This window comes from Crotalus tigris, unplaced genomic scaffold (genome assembly GCF_016545835.1).
Source record: "Crotalus tigris isolate CLP2741 ecotype Arizona unplaced genomic scaffold, ASM1654583v1 scf7180000024339.11422700, whole genome shotgun sequence".
NCBI lineage: Eukaryota > Metazoa > Chordata > Lepidosauria > Squamata > Viperidae > Crotalus > Crotalus tigris.
The window spans coordinates 6754804-6776560 of NW_024100509.1; the positions used below are offsets into that span (position 1 = coordinate 6754804).

Below are 21757 nucleotides of genomic sequence, written 5' to 3' on the forward strand. Positions count from 1 at the left end.
AGGTAAAAGTATTGGGTTGACTTACATGAGAAAAAATAGATTTAAATATTTAAATGTAATTAACTTTGAGAAAATCTTAACCAGTAAGAATGTTTTGAACATTGTGGGAAAAACAAATGTAAACAAGAACTGTAAACAGGATGTATGATGAGACAACCAGAATGACTAGATAGAAAAAGAATATTATATTGATGTGATTATTATCTGTAGAAATATTAGAAAACTTTTATATTCAATCATCATTCACTAAAATAACAAGAACTGTATTAACTTAAAGTTGGTAAAAGAGAACATTATGGGAAAAAGGGGAAATCAAGTAAAGTTATTATGTGGATTATAGATTATAGAAATCAACTATTAGTGAATGTTTCTTAAATGTAAAACCAGGCAACACACTGTTTACCAAATATTAAGGTGATTATGTTAAAAAAATAATAAAACATATTTTAAAAAAATAACTGCATCAAGTTCCTCTAAGGCAGTGGTGGCAAACCTATGGCACGGGTGCCAGAGGCGGCACTCAGAGCCCTCTCTGTGGGTACACGCACCATTGCCCCAGCCCTGCCTTCCCCTGCAGCCCCCTCCTCACCAGCAGCCCCCCAGAGGAGAGTTGCCCCCGGCGTGGCCCACACGGAGCAGCGCAGCCAAGGACATGGCAGACGGGCAGCAGGGAAAAGACTCCGCCCTCGCACCCCATTGCAGATGATGCTGCGGGGTGCAGATAGAGGGCTTGGCTGCCATGGTGCTGCAGGGCCACCTGGGTGATCTGCGGCGGGTCGTGGAAATGGTAGGTGGCCCTACGGGTGGGTGGGGCAGGGGGAAGAGCGAGCAGGGGGCAGGGCGTTTTTTGGGCATTTGGTGTCTAAAAGGTTCACCATCACTGCTCTAAGGTCTACTCCTAGGAATATTTGTAAACTGATATTGAAAATATTCCTACATGCCATATGTAGGCAAAGGAGTGGCAGAACCTGGGGGCAAAGTTAAAATAATTTCTAGAATTTCTACTGTAACCACAAATGAACTTAATGCAACCCTCCCCTCAAATTCCTTTGACCCTTATTTAACTCCTAGCAGGTGCTAACCACTAACTGAGAATGTTCTGTTCATATGCATGAGTAGCAATAAATCAGTTTAATTAGATGTTCACGTGTGGACCTGATCTTTCAAGCCTGATATTAATATACTCAAAATTTTCAAGACCAATGGATTAAAACACCAACATGGCATTTGACCCACAGACTAGAACAGCATTGACCAAGCCACCTTGGATGTTGTTCTGTGTTGTTGGGCCCTCTCTAATGCTTGAATATCTCCTCCAGTGAGCTCTTGGAAGAGGGGCTAGAGTTGTTTCTCTGGCCTGGAGATTGTTTTTAGGACAACTCTGTCTGGTGCCATGGGTATGGAGGGCATCTTTCTCTTCTCCTGGGGCCTCTAGAATGGCAATTCTTCACCATGTTCTCCAATTCTCTACAATAAAGTAGAGTGCCAAATCTTTTTGTCCATAATGTTCTAGTCACTCCTATTTGCATGGGCTTCTATCCCCCTGCTTGGGCCCTTTCTGCTTCGGGGGGGGGCACAAGTTCAATATTGAGGTTGGGATCCTAGTTGTCTGCAGTGATTGAACTGGACTTGAATCTCTTCCAAACATAAATCAACAATAATACATATCTGGTAGGTTTGTTCTAGAGTCTATGGAACTCCTTATCTGATGAGTTCAGAAGCGATTTGGTTGTTCATCTCTGAATTTAGCCATGAGAGCTACTTTGTTCTAATCTAAATCTGCTGCAATCAACCTGAATTCAGTTATGTGGAGTCTGACTCTTCTATTGCCTTGTTGAAGTTCGTGGATTTGATATGTTTCTGTAAACTTCCTTATTGAGCCCCTGAAATGATCCCTGAAATTTACCATGAAGTTCTGATATTTATACATAATAGGGGCATTATGTTTGTTGATAGGGAAGGCCTATTGAATCTCTGAGGCTTTGGTTTACTGCTGGCTGGAATGAGGAGTTTGCCATTTGGATATGGTAATGAAGGCAAGCTGAGTCAGTAAAAGACAGAGTTCCTCCCTCCAATAGATTATGAGGTTGTGAAGCTTCAGTCATTCCAATTCCAATACAATCAAAAAGTGGAAGTGGCTCATGCATATAAGATTAAAAACTCAATATGTTGGCTATAGTTATTCGCGGGGTGGTGGTGTCATGGTGTGTGTATTTGGACCTACTTTAAAAGGCTGGCCATCTATTGTTTTTACTTGCATTGGAATGCTTAAAGTGACTGTAGGGATGTCACAATGGTTAATGCCTTAATCATTGTGAAACCTATAAATTTGTTATTGTCCCTAAATACACTAATGCAGAAATGTTTTCTTCCCACCCATAGGATAGGAACAAAGCAACTGTGAAGATTGAATTGCTAAGACCTCTGCGAATCTCTATTGCTACTCAACTTGTCATAGAAACAATGGGGAGAGGTAGAATGCATGGGGAGGAAACGGTATTCTAAGAAGCTGCCCATGGACCATGAGAGTCTACAAGAATGCCAAGATCACTAATACAGGTGTCAGATGGAGAAGTGAACCATTCCCATAACAAACCAAAGATATATGATTGGGCAACTTAAACACCTGGTGGGTAGGTGTTAAGGGAAGCTATTGTTAACTAGGCAAAATTTCATGTGGAAAAACCAGAGCTGGTTTTGCTTCTTCAATTCCGAGATGTATTCGATAAAGTTTATCTTTTATGGCACTTCATAGCCTTGAAGATTCCTTGATTTTGAGTTCACTAGTCTGACAGTTGACATTAAACCAGCTCTCCTAACATTATAAGTACAGCCTACTCGGAGGTTTCCAACAGGATTGTAGCATAATGATGTTGGGAACCGGGAAGAAAATCGAGGCCACAGCCAAGCTTGGGCTGGTCCCTCCTTGTGAAGCACTGGCACCAGCCCAGCTGGATTTTGGGATGCAACCAGTGGTAACACAGGCCATAGTGAGAGCAGAGAAGATGGAGCAGCTGCCAATGCGAGAAGAGAGAGCTGTGGCAGGATCCCTCTGCACTGGCCAAAAAATCCAATGGCTGGGTGGCCTGAGGAAAGCTGCCGAGATGAAGTTCCCCCTAATCCCATTGGGGATTGCGATAACCTGAGGGAGCAAGTGGAAGGCTAAGAGGGCTGAAGACTGGGAAGAGTCAGCAGAGTGGAAGCCTACGACCACCTCCCGGAGCCTTTCAGTGGAGCATAAAAAGTTCAGTGGGATGGAGATGCGAGGAGTGGAGTAGGTGAAATCCCCAGCCTGGGGGGGGGCAGCGCTTTGGACAGCTCAGGCTGTGATTTCATCCCCTTCTCTGTCCCAACCAACAGCACTAAGTTGGCTATGTCAGGGGATGGCAGGGAACAGGGGAATGGATAGGATTTCACCGGCTGCTGCCAGGCAGCCCCCACCAATCCCTGCAGCAGATGGAACTCCAGCCCTTACTACCCAGCAAGTTATGGGGTTGCCGCCTGATTACTTGCTGATCCGAGATGACCATGAGCCACCACCTTTGAAAGCCATGTTCGATGAAGAAACCTATTTCCTGAACCAGGCGTGGATCTACCTGGAGCGGTACAGAGCAATGTTTCCAGATGAAGGAGCCTGTGTGAACACCATCGCTGCAAATCTGGAAGGGGAAGTTGCTGAATGGATGACGGTGCTCCACAACAAAGGAGCTCCTGAATTGGGAAATATCAGCACCTTCATAGAAGAGCTCAGGGCCAGATTCGGAGATCCCACCCAAGCTTGCTGGGTGGAACAAGTCCGTGGCTGAGAACATTCAGGAATTTCACAGCCTGACTGGGAAGCTGAGAGGATGGCCAGAACGCCTACTGGTCTACCAATTTCGAGATGGGCTAAACAGAGAGGTGTACCGAATTGCCTACCCCGGGGGATCCCTGATGTTTTCCAAGCATGGTACCAACTGACCACTACAGTGGAGTTGGATCTGATGGAGTATCGGTGATATGCCATGACTGAGAGCCACCCTCACCGAAGCCCTGAGAAGCGCCCACCAACATATAGAGGGAAAGGGGACCCTCTGATCACTAGAGAGGGTCCACATCACCCTGTAGGAGCTTGCTTCCAATGTGAGAAAGAAGGCCACCGAGCGGCCAATTGTCTGTCCCCCAACTAGCATTGATGCCCAGAACCCTGAGCCCACCCAAACCAAAGAAAACTACAAAGACAAAAAAAACATGAGTGGTGCAACAGGTTGTGGAGGTCTCCCCCCCCATCAAGCAAAGGGGAGGGAACTCTGACCCCCTGCAAGCCTGAACTGGTCTTCTACAAGAGTGACAGCGAAAGAGAAGATGACCTGACTGCCCAGGTGGAAGTGGTAGTGCCCCAGTCAGGAGCAAGGGGGTTTTCACTGCCCTGTTAGACTTGGGGTGCACTCGCTGTTTAATTAGCCTGTGGATGGTGGACTTGTTGGGACTAAGACTAGATCTTGCTTAATGTAAGATCTTTCCTCAGCTAATCCTCCCAAGAAAGCAGAACTCTTGTGACAGGCAACATCTCAAAAGCAACTTTTATTGAGAGACAGTGACAGCAAAAAAGCAAAGCAAGATCTAGTATTTTCCTGCGTGAAACATTTACATTAAAGCAGGGGTGTCAAATTGCCGGCCTGCAGGCCGGTTACATCATGTGGAGGCTGCGTCCACCCCAGCTCCGGCAATGTGAAAAAAGTTGCAATACCTTGCAACATGTCACGTGACATGGCAAGTTTGACACCCATGCATTAAAGCATCCGTTGCAAACTCACCCCAATGGCCAAAAATCTGGTTTGATTTAATCCAATCCTCAGGTGCCAAGTTGTTACAGGAACCAAATTGATAAGTGCAATTCTCAGACACCATTCTCAGGGTTTCAGTTTTCTCTCGGCGATCTACTCCCCTCAGTGCAGAGATAAGAGAGATGGCCCAGGCACATTCCTTCTTGGTGGGATCTGTAAGGGATGCTTTAATGTAATGTTTTGCGTGGGGAAAATATTAGATCTTACTTTGCTTTCACTGTTTCTCAATAAAAGTTCCTTTTGAGATGATGCCTGTCACAAGAATTCTGCTTTCTTGGGAGGACTAGCTGAGGTAAGATCTTACAGGCAAGGAGCCATGAAGAGACTATCCGGTTTATTGTAGCCCCAAAAATGGCAGAGACAATGATACTGGGTTTATCATGGCTGAAAAAGTGGAATCCGCCAATTGACTGGGAAAACAATAAGTGGCAGCTGAGAAGGATAGCCAAGAAAGAGCTGGGGATGGAGAAACCACCAAAAGTTAAGCAAGCATAATTGGCTGTGAAAGTGAGAATGGAGACAATACCCTTCCAGAGAGTAGCCCAGCAGAGCCAAGCATCCTGAAAGAGTATCGAGACTTGGTGGAAGTATTTAGTGAACGGGAATTGGATGCGCTCCCTCCTCACCATCCCACAGATTGTGGAATTGAGTTGTTGTTGGGGACAAAACTTCCCAAGCCAAAGATGTACTCTACGACCCCAGGGGAAATGGAGGAGTGCTGAACGTTTGTGGATAAGAACGTAACTAGGGGTTTCATCCAGCCAGCTAAGTCCAAGTGGCAGCACCACTGCTCTTTAAGGAGAAAAAGGATGGATCGTTGAGATTGTGCATGGATTTCAGGGGGATCAACAGAGTTTGCATGGAGAATATGTACCCCCTCCCCCTCATGAAGGACATGCTGGAGCACCTGTCCAAAGGGAAGGTGTTTAAGTGGACTTGAGGTGTATTATCATGTGTGGATCAAAGAGGGGGATGAATGGAAGGCAGTTTTAATTGTCCCTTGGCATTCTACCAATTCTGAGTGATGCCTTTTGGACTACAGAGAGCACCAGCTTTATTCATGCAACTAATTAATGAGGCGCTGCATGATTACCTGTACAAAGGGGTGCTGGTTTACCTGGATGATATTCTTATCTATTCTGAGACAATAGAGGAGCAGGTGAAGCTAGTGAGGGAAGTGTTACAGAAGCTATTAAAAGTCGAACTTTATGCCAAACTATTCAAGTGTGATTTCCACAAAACTAGTTTGGACTACTTGGGGATTTCACATATCAAATGAGGAAGTAGAAATGGACCCAGGGAAAATGAAAGCCATACTAGAGTGGGAAGTCTCCTGAACCCAGAGACAACTGCAGAGCTTTCTGGGTTTTGCCAATTTCTACCGACAAGTCATCCCCTCCTTCGCACAGATAGCCCTACCCATCATCAAGCTATTAAAAACAGGAGGGGGAGGGTTGAAGCCCAAGGTGACCCAATCACTCAACTGGATTATAGATGTCAAGCAGCTTTTGAAAAGCTGAAGCTTTTCAAAAGAATAGAGAAGAGAAATGCCAGCTGTGTGCTTACACCTCCCAGAAACTGATACTGAGAGGCACTGGGCGGTGTGGGAGAAGGAGGCTTATGTGGTCCATTGGGCACTGCTTACATGGAGACAGTCTAGAGGGTAGCAAGTTTCCTTTTGAGATATGGATGGACCATAAGAATTTGGAGGCCCTAAAGGCCCCAAGAAAACTATCCTCCAAGCAGGTCCAATGGTCTCAATATTTCAATCAATTTAACTTTACCCTTTGGTACCTGCCAGGAGGAAAAAAATTCCTGGGAGATACACTGTCTCACCTGCCTCAGTGCAAGAGCTCCAGGGAAGAAATAAGTAACTCAATCATCCCCTCGGGGCAGTTGACAGCGCAAGGCTCCATGAGACCAATTTTGCCGACTCTCCCTTAGACAGTTGATAGTAAGGTCACCTAGAAATTGCAGGAAACCCTGGAGGAGGATGAATGGTTTAGGACAGAGGTCCCCAATGTTTTTGGTTTGGCGGCCCAGAAAAGGAGGCAAGCACTGTTATTTCTGTGTGCACACACACAAATGGACTATGCGCGAGCACATGCGCACATGCAAATGGGGCCGTATGAGTGCGAGTGCCACAACTGGGGCAACGCTAGTGCCGACAGGATGCTTGGGGCAGTGCTTAGTGCAGGGTGGCGCTAGCACCAGCGGGCTGCTTGGGGATGGTGCTAGTGCTGGCGGGACGCTCGGGGTGGTGCTAGCACAGGTGGGATGGTGCATGCACTGGCCATCCATGTGGCCCAGTGGCCAAGAGGCCACAGCATGGTAGTGGGCCATGGCCCACAGATTGGAAACCCCTGGTTTAAGAAACACAGAGAAGAGTTGACAATGAGAAAGGGTCTGGTCTGGAAAGGCTCCAAGCTGCATGTGCAGCTCAACCTAAGAATTCAGATCTTGCAAAGGTGCCATGACACAAAGCCATTTTGGTTTTGTGAAGACCTTTCACCTAGCCAGGAGGCAGTTTTGGTGGCCTAAAATGAATAAGGACATAGAGAGCTATATTGCTGGGTACTTGACCTGCGCATCCATGAAAATATTGCCAGGGAAGCCTCCTGGACTGTTGCAGCCAGTGGAAGCAGCCCATGGAAGGAGATCACCATGGACTTCATTGTGGAACTGCCTGAGAGATCCCAGAATACAGGGATGTGGACTGCGATTGACCTGTTTTCGAAGCAAGCACATTTTGTGACATGCTCAAAAATCCCATCAGCCTGAACTTTGGCCAAATTGTTTGTGCAGCATATATATAGACTGCATGGAATCCCAAGGTATATCATTTCTGACCGGGGGGTGCAGTTCACAGCAAAGTTTTGGCGAGAGTTTATCAAACTGATATATTCCTCACAGGGGCTTAATTCTGAGTTCCATCTGAGTACTAATGCAGGGGTACCCAACCTGTGGGCCATGGCCCACTACCGGGCTATGGCCTCTTGGCCATCAGGCTGTGTGAAGGGATGGCCAATGTATGTGCGTGTGTGCTTGCACTCACCTCTTACACTTATGCTAGCACTGCTGCAAGTGTCCCTCGGTGCTAACACCAGCCAGCCCTGAGCGTCCCGCCACTAGCTTCACCTTGAGCATCCTGCCAGTGCCACCCCTCCCTGAGCATCCCGCTGGTGCTAGCACTGCCCCACACCAAACATCCCACCAGCACTAATGTTGCCCCGAGTGTCCCACCGATGCTAGCCCTGCCCTGCCCTGAGCATCCCACTGGTGCTAGCGCCACCCCACTTGTGGCACTCATGTACGTGCACATGCACTCACTTGCGGCCCATTTGTGCATGCATACATGCGTATAACAATGTCTGCCTTTCCAGGCTGCCAAACCAAAAAGGTTGGGGACCTCTGTATTAATGGATCAGCCAAGAGATAGAGCAATGATAGAGCAATACTTGCATTACTATGTGAACTACCAACAGACCAATTGGGCGGAACTTCTGCCTTTTGCAGAAGTAGCATACAATAAATTGTTCATAGTAGCACTGGGTTCACCTCATTCAAAGTAGCTACGGGAGCAGATTTTGTGCCGATGCCAGAACTATCGAGGGAATTTCTATCCTTGTCTTCCTTAGCTGATTGGATGGATAATTTGAAAACTACATGGAAGGAGGTACAGAAGGTATTGGATACAGCTAGGGCAGGGTTGTCAAACTCAATTTCACTGAGGGCCGCATCAGCATTGCGGTTGCCCTTGGGGGGGCCGGGTGGGTGTGGCCAGAGTGGGTGCAGCCTACTGGGTGGGCGTGGATAGAGTGAGTGTGGCCTACTGGGTGGGCATGGCCAGTTCTACATCATTCGCATCAAGGGTGCCTGTGGGGGCTTGGGCAGGGGTGGGACAGATCTGAGGATCTCTGGCAGAAGGGGGTGGGACCGGGGCAAGTGCCAAGGCATAGTCCACTGGGGCAAGTGCTAAGATGGCCACCACAAAATTGTACATTGTCTCCCAGTTGGCCTGGGCCAGGGCCAAGGCAGCGGGGCTGTTCCCTCACTGTTTCCAGGATGGCTTCGCGGGCCACATGAAACCACTTTGCGGGCCGCATCCAGCCCCCGGGCCTTGTGTTTGACATGTCTGAGCTAGGGAATCATATAAGAGGCAAGCTGATCAAAAGAGACTCCCCAAGAGAATTATAGGATAGGGGATCAGGTATACCTGTCTACTATGTATCCCAAGCAGAGGCAGCCTTGTAGAAAACTGAGTCCTAACTACATAGGAACATAGGAAGGTCATTAATCCAGTTACTGTTGAACTACGATTGCCAAAAGAATGAAGTGAGTCCATCCAATGTTCCATTGCAGTTTGTTGAAACCATTCAAAGGATCTAGCTTAAGACCAGGTAGGGAGGAACCTCCTCCTCCTATACTGGGGGATGGTGAAAAGCATTATGAGATTAAGAAAATGCTGGTCTCAAGGATTTTAGGGGGCAGTTACAGTACTTAATCCAGTGGAAAGATTGCCCCTTAACTGATGCTGAATGGGTAAGAGCTCATAATGTTAAGACTGACAGATTAATAAGGAAGTTTCATGATAAATGTCCAAGAGGATAATGTTTGAAGTTTGTTTAATTGTGCTTACTGTTTTCTTATGTTTACCCTTCTTTCAGGGGGCCAGCATATCAAGGTTGAATTGCTAAGATGCCTGCTAACTCTATCGCTACTCAACTTGCCATAGAAACGGTGGAGGGGTAGAAAGTGTGGGGAGGAATTGGGATTCTAAGAAGCTGTCCATTGACCGTGAGAGCCTACAAGAATGCCAAGGTCACTAACGCAGGTATCAGATGGAGAAGTGCACCAGTCCCATAACAAACCAAAGAAATATGATTGAGCAACTTGAACACCCGGTGGGTGGGGTTTAAGGGAAGCTATTGTTAACCTGGCAAAATTTCATTTGGGAAAACTGAGCTAGTTTTGCTTCTTCAATTCTGAGATGTGTATTCAATAAAGTTGAGAGAGCTTGGAGTCCTAGTGGATGATAACTTGACTATGAGCCAGCAGCGTGCAGCAGCAGCTAAAAAAGCTAATACAATCCTGGGTTGCATAAATAGAGGCATAGAATCAAGATCACATGAAGTATTAGTACTGCTTTATAAAACTGTAGTAACCACACCTGGAATACTGCAGCCAATTTTAGTCACCATACTGCAAAAAAGATGTTGAGACCTTGGAAAAAGTTCAGAGAAGAGCAACTAAAATGATCAAAGGCCTGGAGACTAAAACATATGAAGAACGGCTGCAGGACGATGGTTTGGCTAGTATAAAGAAAAGAAGAAACGGGCAACATGATAGCAGTATTCCAGTATTTGAGGGGCTGCCACAAAGAAAAGGGGGTCAAACTATTCTTCAAAGCACCAGAGGGCAAGACAAGAAACAATGGTTGGTAACTGATCAAAGAGAGAAGCAACCTGGAATTAAGGAGAAACTTCCTAACAGTGAGGATAATTAACCAATGGAACAGCTTGCCTTCAGAAATTGTGGGCACTCCATTACTGGAGATTTTTAAGAAGAGACTAGACAGTCATTTGTCTGAAATGGTATAGGTTCTCCTGCTCGAGCAGGGGGCTTGACTAGAAGACCTCCAAGGTACCTTCCAGCTCTGTTCTGTTCTGTTCTATTATTAGGGTTAGTGTTCAGATTAGTATAAGGCAGTGGTTCTCAACCTGTGGGTCGGGACCCCATTTGGGGTTGAACGACCATTTCACAGGGGTCGCCAAACAACGCAGTCCGCCATTTTTCCCCTTTTCCTTAGCTGTGCTACTCCCTTTTATTCTATTGGCTTTTGAAAGCCAATAGAATAGACTCTCTTGAAAAGAATCTAATTCTATTGGCTTTCAAAAGCCAATAGGAATTGTCCAGGCTGTCTCTGCCCTGCTGAGCCCGCCAAAAGTCTCATTCTGCAAACGGTGCTGCACCAGTTGAGCAGTCCTCGACTTACGACCGGTTGAGTAGTTCTCAACTTACGACCGGTTGGGGGTCGCGGCATTAAAAAGGTTGAGAACCACTGGTCTAAGGGCTAGGCTTACGGTTACAGTTAGGGTTATGGTTAAGGTTACTGTTACAAATAGAATTATGGTTAGCATTAGGAAAACTGTTAGGGGTACTGTCATATTAGGGTTAGGGTTTGAGTTAGGGCAGAGGCAGCACTCAGAGCCCTGTCTGTGGGCACGCGCGCCGTTGCCCCAGTCCTAGGCCTTCAACTGGTTTTTTTTTGTTTTTTTTTTAAATCTTGTTTTATTAAAAAAAATTTAACATTTTACAAAAATAAAACAACCCTTTCCCAAACCTCCCCAACCCTCCCATTCCCTCCCTCGACCTTCCCAGAGCTGAATATAGGCTTAATTGAAATTTCTTCAAAAAATCTTTAAAAAGATATAAACCATGAATAAATCTAAATACATTAATTGAACAAATTATAAGATAATTAACAATAATATATATATAAAAAAAACATAAATACCAAAAGAAAAATACTTAAAAGGAAAAAGAATAAAGAAAAAGAAAAAAGAAAAAAGATAAAATAAAATAAAATAAAAATAAAAAATAAAAAAAGAATAAAGTCTATAAAATATTTTAAATTTTAAATATAAGTTATTGAAAAACTAAATAATATTTTTTTATATCCAACTTATATTGTATAAAATCTATCCATTTTTTCCATACCGCAAAATACTTCTCTTGCGATTGATCCTTCAAAAAAGCCGAAATCTTTGCCATTTCCGCCAAATAAGAAACTTTAAAAAACCACTCTTGCAAAGTAGGCAAAGATTCCTTTTTCCAACATTGCCCTACTAACAACCTTGCGACTGTAATTAAATTTAACATCAATGTGGTCTCTTTAGTATCACAATCAATAACAATACCTAACAAGAACAATTGTGGGGTAAATTTTACCCTCCTTCTAAAAATTCTTTGAATATTCCACCATATCTTAATCCAAAAGGCTTTTATATTTTTACACGACCACCAGATATGATAGTAAGTAGCATCCAAACATCCACATCTCCAACATTTAGGCTGTAAGTCAGGATACATGCGAGACATTTTTTGTGGATCAAGGTGCCATCTATAAAACATTTTGTAAAAATTCTCCCTTAAGTTTTGGGCTTGTGTAAATTTGACATTCCTCACCCAAATAATTTCCCAGGTATCTAGTAGAACTGGTTCACCAAAATTTTGTGCCCATTTAATCATACATTCTTTGACTAATTCTACTTCTGAATCCAATTCTACTAACACCCCATAAATTCTCTTGATGTGAGTTCGTCTTTGATCTTTTATTTGTTTTAACAAATTCTCATCTTCTCTAAGCAGGCCCAGGCCTTCAACTGGGTTTTATAAAACCTTTTTGCTTTAGGCCTCTGCCACTGTGTGCCCAAAAAAAAAAAAAGTTTCAATCAGTCAATTTCAACTTCTGGCGGGAAAAAAAAGATCTTGCAAAGTTGGAATTGATTGATTGAACTTTTTCATACCACCCAGTCTGCTGTTACCAGTCTGCTATTACCCAGTCTGCCACGCCCACCCAATGGGCCACACCCACCCAATTAGCCACGCCCACCCAATGGGCCACACTTACGCAGCACTCGACAATGCCTAAGTGGGTTTTGGGTTGCAGTTTGGGCACTCAGTTTCTAAAAGATTCGCCATCACTGAGTTAGGGTTACGGTTTGTGTAAGGACCCACCTCAATTTTACATCTTAAGAAGACAGAACTACTGGAATGTCTCTTCCAACAGGAATCTTTATTAAGAGAAACTGATTGCAGGCATGCTAGACAGGATCTGGGGAATCCTCTCCCACCATTCAATGTTTTAAAGTGTTCCCAAGCAGCCCCACCCCACAGTTCTTCTGGGCGATTCAATCCGTCAGTCCACTCCATCACTCATTTTCTCTTTTTCCAGATTCCAGGTATTGCATTCCCCCCCCCTTTCCCTCACTGCCGGCAAAGGGGAGAACTTCAGAGGAAGTGGGATGAAAGATGATGGCCGCATTGTTATGGTTAGTCCTCTTGAAGAGAATAAACACCTGGTCACTTTGTAGTTAATGAAGGAAGTGAGAGTCATAAAACCCCCATGCTTACCCTCCTCCCCTTCCGTAGTATGACAGAATCCAGAAGAGAGTAAGAATTGGTTTTATATCAGAGTAGGTAGATAGAAATGAAATATAATTGGATTCTGACAGTTTGTGTTAATGGTTAAGGTTTATGGTGACAGTTATACTTATGTTGACTGGTAGGGTGATTGATAGGGTTATGGTTAGGATTGTATTTTCAGTTGGGATTGGGGTTAGTGGTTGAGGTTAAACTTAGGGAGAGAGAGTAAAGGTTAGAGTTAGTGTTAGGTCCAGCATTAGGGTTATGGTTATTGTTTGCTTGAGGGGTAAGTAGAGTGTTAGGGTTAGGGTTAGGGTTAGTGTTAGGGCTCAGATTATTGTTACAGTTCTGGTTAGGTTTTGGTTATAGTTATGGTTATGATTAGGGGTAGGAATAAGGGGTTGGGGAATGCTAGGGTAAGGGGTTAGCGTTAGAGTTAGCATGACAGGTTATTAGCTTGTTAGTGTGAGGTTACATTTAGTGTTCAGGTTAGACTAAGGGTTAGGCTTACAGTTACAGTTAGGTTTAAGGTTAGGGTTGCTGTTATGAATATTATGGTTAGCGTTAGGTAAATGTTAAGGATATTGTTATGATTAGGGTTAGGGTTTGCGTTAGTGGTTAGGCCTTATGGTTAAAGTTACTATTATGTTGACTGGTAGGGTGGTGGATAGGGTATGTTTAGGGTTTGGTGTAAAGACCTGCCTCAACTAGATCTCCCAAGAAAGCAGAACTCTGGAAACAGGCATTGTCTCAAAAGGAAACTTTTATTGAGCATTAGTGATGGCAAGAGAGCAAAGCAAGGTCTAATGAGTTGGTGTGGAAAGGATTACATCAAAAAGGCAATTCAAAACTCCTCCCCCAATGTCCAACAGTCCAATTGAAATCCAGTCAATCCACAGGCTCCACAGTGTTATGTGAAGCTGGAGATTTAGCGCCCATCTCAAGGTCTTTCTCGGTTTTGTTTCCCAAAGGTCCCAGGTTCCATTGTCTGGAGATGTGTTCAGGTCACATTCCTCTCACCTAGAAGGAGGGCATCTCGTACAGAGCAGAGCAAAGCAAATAATAGTCCCCATCCAAGCACCCTCCCCCAATAGTATGGCAAGCCCTGAAAATGGGCAATCATTGGGCCCTTTACTATTTCTTCTTCCAATTCAATTTCTAATAGGAGTTTATAGGTTTTTGTTAAAAAAAATTCTCCCTTATTTGTCAATATTTTATCCAATTGTTATGATGTCCAATTTATCCCATACTCTTCTATATCTTTATTATATTTTGATTTTATCTGTGTATATGGCCACCAATCAATAGTTATTCCGTTCTTTTAATTCATCTCTTGATCTTAGCTTCCCTTGGTTGTCTAATAGTTCTTTACCTTATCATCTTTGTTTTGTCTAATGTGTTTGGGTGAATCATCGCCTCCATTGATGAGATCCAAACTGGAATTTTCGTGTAGTATTTTTTTTTTTTTTTGACTTTTTCCCATATCCAAATTAATGCATCCCTTATCTGATGTTGGAAGAAATATATATGAGTTTTCTTATCTTTCTCCCATCCAGCCTGTAGATCATGACCTTCAATTGTTAAGATCCTTTTATTTTCTAAATTTATCCAGTCACTGATCCAAAGAAATCCCGCTGCTTGGTAGTAGATTTCCCATTTGGGGAGCCCAAGGCCACCTCTACTTCTACTATCCTGTAATGCTTTAACATTTATTCGTGATTTTTTACCTAACCATATAAATTTATTAATCATTTTATTTAATTCATCAAAAAAAAATCCCCCAATTTTATTGGAACTGTTTGAAAGAGGTATAATAATTTTGGTAAAACATTCATTTTAATCGCCGAAATCCTTCCTAACAATGATAATTGTAGTTTCCCTCAAATCTCTAAATCTTTTTGTATTTGTAGTATCAATTTTTTATAATTATCTTCTTTTATTGAGGAACATCTTATGGTGAGCCAAATTCCTAAATATTTAATCTTTTTTACAATTTGCAATCCCAAATTTTCTTCTAATCCTCTTTTTTGTTTTTCAGTTAAATTTTTAACTAATATTTTAGTCTTTTCTTTATTTTTAGTCCTGCCACCATTCCATATTTTTCTATTTCATTCATTAAAATATTACCTCTTTCTAATGGTTCCTCTATAAAGAACACCAGGTCATCTGCAAATGCCTGTATCTTGTATTCTTCTGTTTTAACCTTTAATCCTTTTATCTCTTTGTTATTTCTGATTTGAGTTAGTAGCACTTCTAATGTTAGAATAAAAAGTAGAGGTGGCATTGGACATCCCTGTCTTAGTCCTTTGTTGATTTCTATCTTCTCTGTATTTTTCCCATTTATTATTACTCTAGCCTTTTGTGTTTTATATATTGACTTTATCATTTGTTCAAACTTCTCCCCAAATTTCATGTTTTCTATTTGTTGGAACATAAATTGCCAATTAAGACTGTCAAATGCCTTTTGAGCATCTAAAAATACTAATGCAGCCTGTTTTTCGGGGTGTGCTTCGTAATATTCCAGGACATTTAGCACAGTTCTCATATTGTTCCTAATTTGACTGGTAGGTAGAAAGCCATTTTGATCCGAATATATTGTTTGATTTAATATTATTTTTAATCGTTCTGCCATTATTGTAGTAAAAATTTTATAGCCCGAATTCTACAGCGACATTGTTCTATAATTTTTTATTTGTTTAGGATCCATTTCTTTTTTTGGAATAAGAGTTATGTTGGCATCTGTCCCGGAGTCTGGTAATTTGGCTCTCTCCAATACATCATTATATACATCTAGTAATATCATTTCCAGGTCTTCATACAAAGTCTTCCCCAGGAAGACCATCTGGCCCCGGAGCTTTATTATTTTTTTTGCTTTTGTACTGCCATTCTTAGTTCCATTGCTGTTATTTTTTTATTCAATAATTCTCTTTGTCCTTCTTTTAATTCCGGGAGACCATTGGCCTTTAAATATTGTTTTATATTCTCCTCTGTTTCCTCTTTTTTATATAGAGACTCATAGTAATTCTGAATTATTTTTTTTCTTTTCATCTATTTTATATTGCATTTCTCCATTTTTTTCCTATAGTTCCTAAATAAATCTTTTTTCCTTTTCTTTTTTTAATTTATAGGCAAGCCACCGCCCAGGTTTGTTTGCATGTTCGAAAAAAATTTGTTTGATTGTTTTCAGTTCTCTTGCCAATTCCTCTTGTTCTACTATATTTAATTTATGTTTGGCCAGAGTCATTTCCTCTTTAATCCTTTCATCTTGTGGCTCCCGCTATATTTTGGATTCTAATTTTTTAATCTCTTCCAAAAATATATTTTGTGTCTGCCTTTTCACCTTATTTTTCCTAGCTGTATATGCTATTGCTATACCTCTGAGATATGCTTTGGCGGTATCCCGTATAATTTGTAGTGATGTTTATTGTTTAGTGTTCTCTTTAAAAAATAATTCCATCCCTTTTTTAGTCCTTGCAGTGAATTCTCTTTCTTTTAAGATTTGGGTATTAAGTGTCCACCTTCTCTTTATTTTTTTCTGACCTGTCCACACTATTTTCAGGGAGTTATGGTCTGCCTGTATGTTTGGCATTATTTCTATTGTCTCCTTGCCCTATTTCCCCATTCATCTATGCCATATCCAACCTAGACCACGGTTTGTGTGGATTTGAAAAAAAGGCATATTCCTTTTTCATAGGATTCTGTTTCCTCCATGAGTCAAATAAGTTGAATTCCTGCGCCATCTCAAAAAATGTTTTTGGTAGTGTTTTTCGCTTCTTTTTATTTTTCATATTGCTAATATAGTCCATTTTTACATCCACTATTGCATTATAATCTCCTATTATACAAATATTTCTTTGTCCAATTTCAATAAGTTTTTCATGCAGAGCTTTATAAAATTCTTTTTGGTTTTCATTTGGAGCATAAATTGTCACCAGTAACCATGATTTCTGTTCCATTTGTAATTCTAGTATCTGTATCTTGATATTTTAAATTGGCTCTAATTCCTTTTCTGATATAGACTCCTATTCCTCTCTGTTTTTGTTCCCTTAGTGATGTATATAATTCTCCTAGTTTCGGAAATTCCAAATAATTTCTGTGTAGTTTCTTTATATGTACTTCTTGTAAACATACTATGTCTACGCCTTGTTTAACTAATTTAGTTAATATTTGTTTTCTTTTAACTAGTGAATTTAGGTTGTTAACATTGATTGATACTAATCTAATCTTCCCATCCATTATTTTACTTCTGGGTTTGTCTTGCTCTCGAACCTATTCCTCTTTCTTTCCTTTGTCTTCTTACCTCCTTACTTTCTCTCTCTTTCTCTCTCTCTTTTAATTCTAGTTGCTGATCTTCCTGACTTTTGGATTCTAATTCTAGTTCTTCCTTACTACTGTTCTCTTCTTCTTCCCCTTCTAATTGTTCATAAAATTCTCTTGCCTTATCCAAGCTGTCAATTTTAACCCTTCTCTCCTGCCATGTTATCAGCATCCCCTCAGGGATTAACCATCCAAATGGAATGTTTTTTTTTAATAAGATGTGCACTAAGAAATCTGTAGTCTCTTCTCTGTTCCCTCACTTTTCTTGGAAATTGTTTTAGTGCTTGAATTTCTATACCTTTGTAAATTATTGGATCTTCCCTTGTAATCCTGTATATTAGGTCTCTAACTTTTTTTTCTGGTGAATCTTATGTGTATCTCACGTGGTAGTTTATTCTTTCTAGCATAATTTGTGTGGATTCGGTATACCTCATCTATTTCTGGCAATATTTCTTGTTTATGTCTTTGTAGAGCCTCTGCTATCAGCTCTACTATAATGGTGCCCAAATCTTCTTCCTTATCCTCCATGTACTCAGCTACCGGATGACGCCCCTGCTTTATGGTTTTGATGCGATCCCTAGCTTTCCGGTCTGCTAGGTGATCTTCAAAACAGCATCTCAGTGCGGTCATGAAGTGGTTGAAGTTCCGAAGCTCAGGAGCATTGCAGTTGTATAGGGTCATCATCCACTGGATGGTGGTTCCTTCCAGGGCTAGGGTGACACTCAGATTTTGGCTGCATCATTGGGCAGAGACTTCCCATACACTTGCATGAAGGTGAGGACATGAGCCAAAAAGAAGCCTAGTTGCTGGGGATCCCCATCAAATTTGACTCCCAATGGAACCAGCTTTGGTTCTTCTGGGGGAGTCCTCTCTCTAGGCGGTCATGGGGTCTGAGCATTCTGGAGAGTTGGTTGCTGCTGCACTACTGGAGTAGCCTCCACCATCTCTGTTAGGGGTAAGGTTAAGTTAGGTTTATAGTTACGGTTTGGGTTAGGATTAGGCTTCGAGTTATGGTCAGGGTGAGGGTGAAGGTTTGGCTTAAGGTTATATTTAGGGTTATTGTTCAGATTAGTCTTAGGGTTAGGGTAAGGGATGAGGTTAAGGTTAGAGTTAGGGTTAGGGTTAAGGGCTAGAATTAGGATTTGGGGTCAGGTTAGTCCAAGGGATAGTGTTACTGTTAGGGTTAGGTTTATTATTAGCATTAGGATTATGATTAGGGTTAGGGTTCAGATTAATCTAAGGGTTAGGCTTACGGTTACTATTGTGGTTAGGATTACTGTTACAAATAGGATTATGGTTAGCATTAGGGAAAATGTTGGGGATACTATTATATTAGGGTTAGGGTTTGAGTTAGGGTTATGGTTTGCGTTAGTGGTTAAGCATTATGGTGATGGTTATAGTTATGTTGACTGGTAAGGTGATTGATAGGGTTATGGTTAGGGTTGTATTTAGTTGGGATTAGGGGTTAGTGGTTACAGCTAAGTTTAGGGAGAGAGGGTAATGGTTAGAGTAAGGGTTAGGTCCAGCATGGGTTATGATTATTGTTTGCTTGAGGGGTAAGTAGAATGTTAGGGTTAGGGTTAGGATTTGGGTTAGGGTTAGGGTTAAGGTTCAGATTAGGATTACAGTTCTGGTTAGGTTTTGGTTATGGTTATGGTAGGAATAAGGGGTTGGCTAGGGGTAGGAGTAAGGAGTTAGGGTTCCAGTTAGTGTGACAGGGTCATTAGTTTAAGCATTAGTGTGATGTTAGGGTTAGGGTTCAGGTTAGTCTAGGGGTTAGGCTTATGGTTATGGTGAGGTTTACAGTTACGGTTGCTGTTACGAATAGGATTATGGTTAGCGTTAGAGAAATAATCGGGATACTGTTATGATTAGGGTTAAGGTTAGGGTTAGAGTTTCTGTTACAAATAGAATTATGGTTAGCATTAGGGAAATGTCAGGGATACTGTTATGATTATGGTTAGGGGGTTATAGTTTACGGTTAGGTTTAGCATTAGCATTAGGGTTTGGATTCAGTTTTGGTTTAGTCTAAGGATTAGGGTTTGAGTTTGGGTTAGTCTAAGGATTAGACAGGGTTACCCTTGGCTGGGCTGGGCAGGGCTATGTATCACTTGCCATGTGCCAATGTACCACCAGTGATGCGCGTACCACCGGTTGAAAAGCCCTTACTAGGGGATCCCCGAGCAGCTTCCCAAGTGGTATCGAATGGCAGTGATTCTTGATATTGAATTGGGCCGCTACAAGAAACCCAGTGCTATCGAATCAAAGCCGAGGTGCAGTCAGGAGAGACGTCAGTTCAGACAATGTCTGGCAGCAACTTTCACGGCCAGCGCCCCCAGAGCACCTGCTGGGGCCCCTATTAAGTGCTACCAGTGCAGCCAGCAAGGGCACTGAGCAGCTGAGTGTCTGGCACCAGCTCCTCTGACACACAGCACCAATGCCACCACCTCTAAGCAGAAAAAGCCACAATGAAAGGGTTGGGAGAAGTCAAACTGGGCACATCAAAATCAAGCCATCAAGGTCTCCTCCCTCCATGGGGGAGAGATGGAACTCCAGTTGAATACCTGCAATTACCGGTGCCCTATGACAGTGACGATGAAGGTGAGAATGACCCGATCATGTCGAGCCATTCCTCCTTTCACATCCCTGCTAAAATTATAGTACAAAAACCCGGGATTCAGGCAGACCTAGACATCGAAATAAACTCGGGTTGCACATGATGCTTAATCAACCTTCCAACTGTGCTTAAGTTGGGAATCCGCGCCAAGCGATTGCCCCTAGCCATGAAGTTTGAGCAGGCTGATGGGTCATTGGTCATGGAAAAAATCTATTAAAAGACACAAGACAGCACATTACAAACATCTCACTTTAAGAATCAGATGTTTATTTATTGAAATTTAGAACACAAAACAATCACATAAATACTTATACCCATTGCAATGAGAACCAGCTTTGGACTAGCAGTCATAGTAGTGATGGCTAGTGCCAAGTGGCCCTGAACCACGTCCAGACTCAGTCTTTTATACTTTAACTCATTTTAAATCACAGACAGATGGTCAGCAACCTTGCATTTTCTGCAGACTTTCTGCTGATCATAACTTTCCACATACCCGTGTACATCAGAGCCCGCACTCATCAGTTACTTTCAGTTCCCCATTTCTCACAGTTCCAGTCCTTATTTTCTAAATATAATTGAAACAAGCAAGCTTAACAAAATCATATTAAGTAAAGTACAGTTGCAATTGGGATTACAAATAGCTCCTTCAGATTGTAAAACTGAGCATAGCACATACTTTGGTTCAATACCTTTCCCATGAGGCCTGATTTAGTTCACCTGGGTCTAAACCTTGCATAGAAAAACAATAGCCAATATTTTCATTTCTCACAGGTGGGTCCCTGGCAATGCACCTAACTGAACTGGTATGACTAGAGCAGTGGTTCTCAACCTTTTTAATGCCGCGACCCCCAACCGGTCATAAGTCGAGGACTACTCAAGCGGTCATAAGTCGAGGACTAAACTGGTGCAGCACCGTTTGCAGAATGGGACTTTTGGCGGGCTCAGCAGGGCAGAGACAGCCTGGACAATTCCTATTGGCTTTTGAAAGCCAATAGAATTAGACTCTATTCTCTATTCAAGAGAGTCTATTCTATTGGCTTTCAAAAGCCAATAGAATAAAAGGGAGTAGCACAGCTAAGGAAAAGGGGAAAAAAATGGTGGACTGCATTGTTTGGCGACCCCCATGAAATGGTCGTTCGATCCCAAATGGGGTCCCGACCCACAGGTTGAGAACCACTGGACTAGAGAGATGGGGCAGCATTGGGAGATCATCTGTTTTGTGGTAATTCCAAAAATGACCGAGACTATAATTTTGGGGTTGCCGTGGCTTCAGTGGTGGGATTCAGCCGGTTTGCACCACTTTGGAAGAACTGGTGGCTAATTTTTTGTTGCCCAGGCCCAGAATGGACTTCCAGAAGCAGAATCCACATAGAGAACCGGTTGTTCACATATTTGAATCCCACCACTGTGTGGCTTGATAAGTGGCGACCCTCTATATGGCAGGAGAATGGGGTAAGAACCATGAGATTCCAGGCCTATATACACCCTGCCTGCTACTTCTATGAGCACCTGCCCCAGTGCTGGAGACTCTGTCCCATTGTAGGAGGCATGCCCCAAGGCCTCAGTGGAGGCCATGATCCTGTGGCCAATTGTTTGTTGACATTCACCTGTGGCTGCTCCAAGCCACTGCCACCAGCACCGGAATCACTGTTCCTACGAGGCCCTATCTCATTGTCAGAGTCACCCCCTTCCAGACTTCCATGGAGGCCATGGTCCTGCAGGCAATTGCCCCAGCACCTGAGTTGCCTTCACCAGGCATCAAAAAAGGTACAATCCTGCAGGCAGTTGCTGTGCACTGCATGGCTGCCACTACCCTAGTGCTGGAGTCGCCTCCCCCAGACATCTACCA

At 42.7% G+C, this 21757-nt stretch overlaps 1 protein-coding gene across 2 annotated transcripts in view; it reads left to right on the plus strand.

Annotated features, from left to right (window-relative positions):
* Positions 1–21757, plus strand: part of PCDH1 (protocadherin 1) — a 347254-nt gene that overhangs the window by 316610 nt on the left and 8887 nt on the right. Inside the window, exon 7 of one of the 2 annotated variants that reach the window (XM_039326010.1) lies at positions 2383–4506. The exons of the other annotated variant lie outside the window; for it this stretch is intronic. Coding sequence (XP_039181944.1) covers positions 2383–2387 — 5 coding nt within the window. The 3' untranslated portion in view covers positions 2388–4506. Of the gene's footprint in view, positions 1–2382; positions 4507–21757 lie in introns of those variants that run through there. 2 annotated transcript variants of the gene reach the window in all.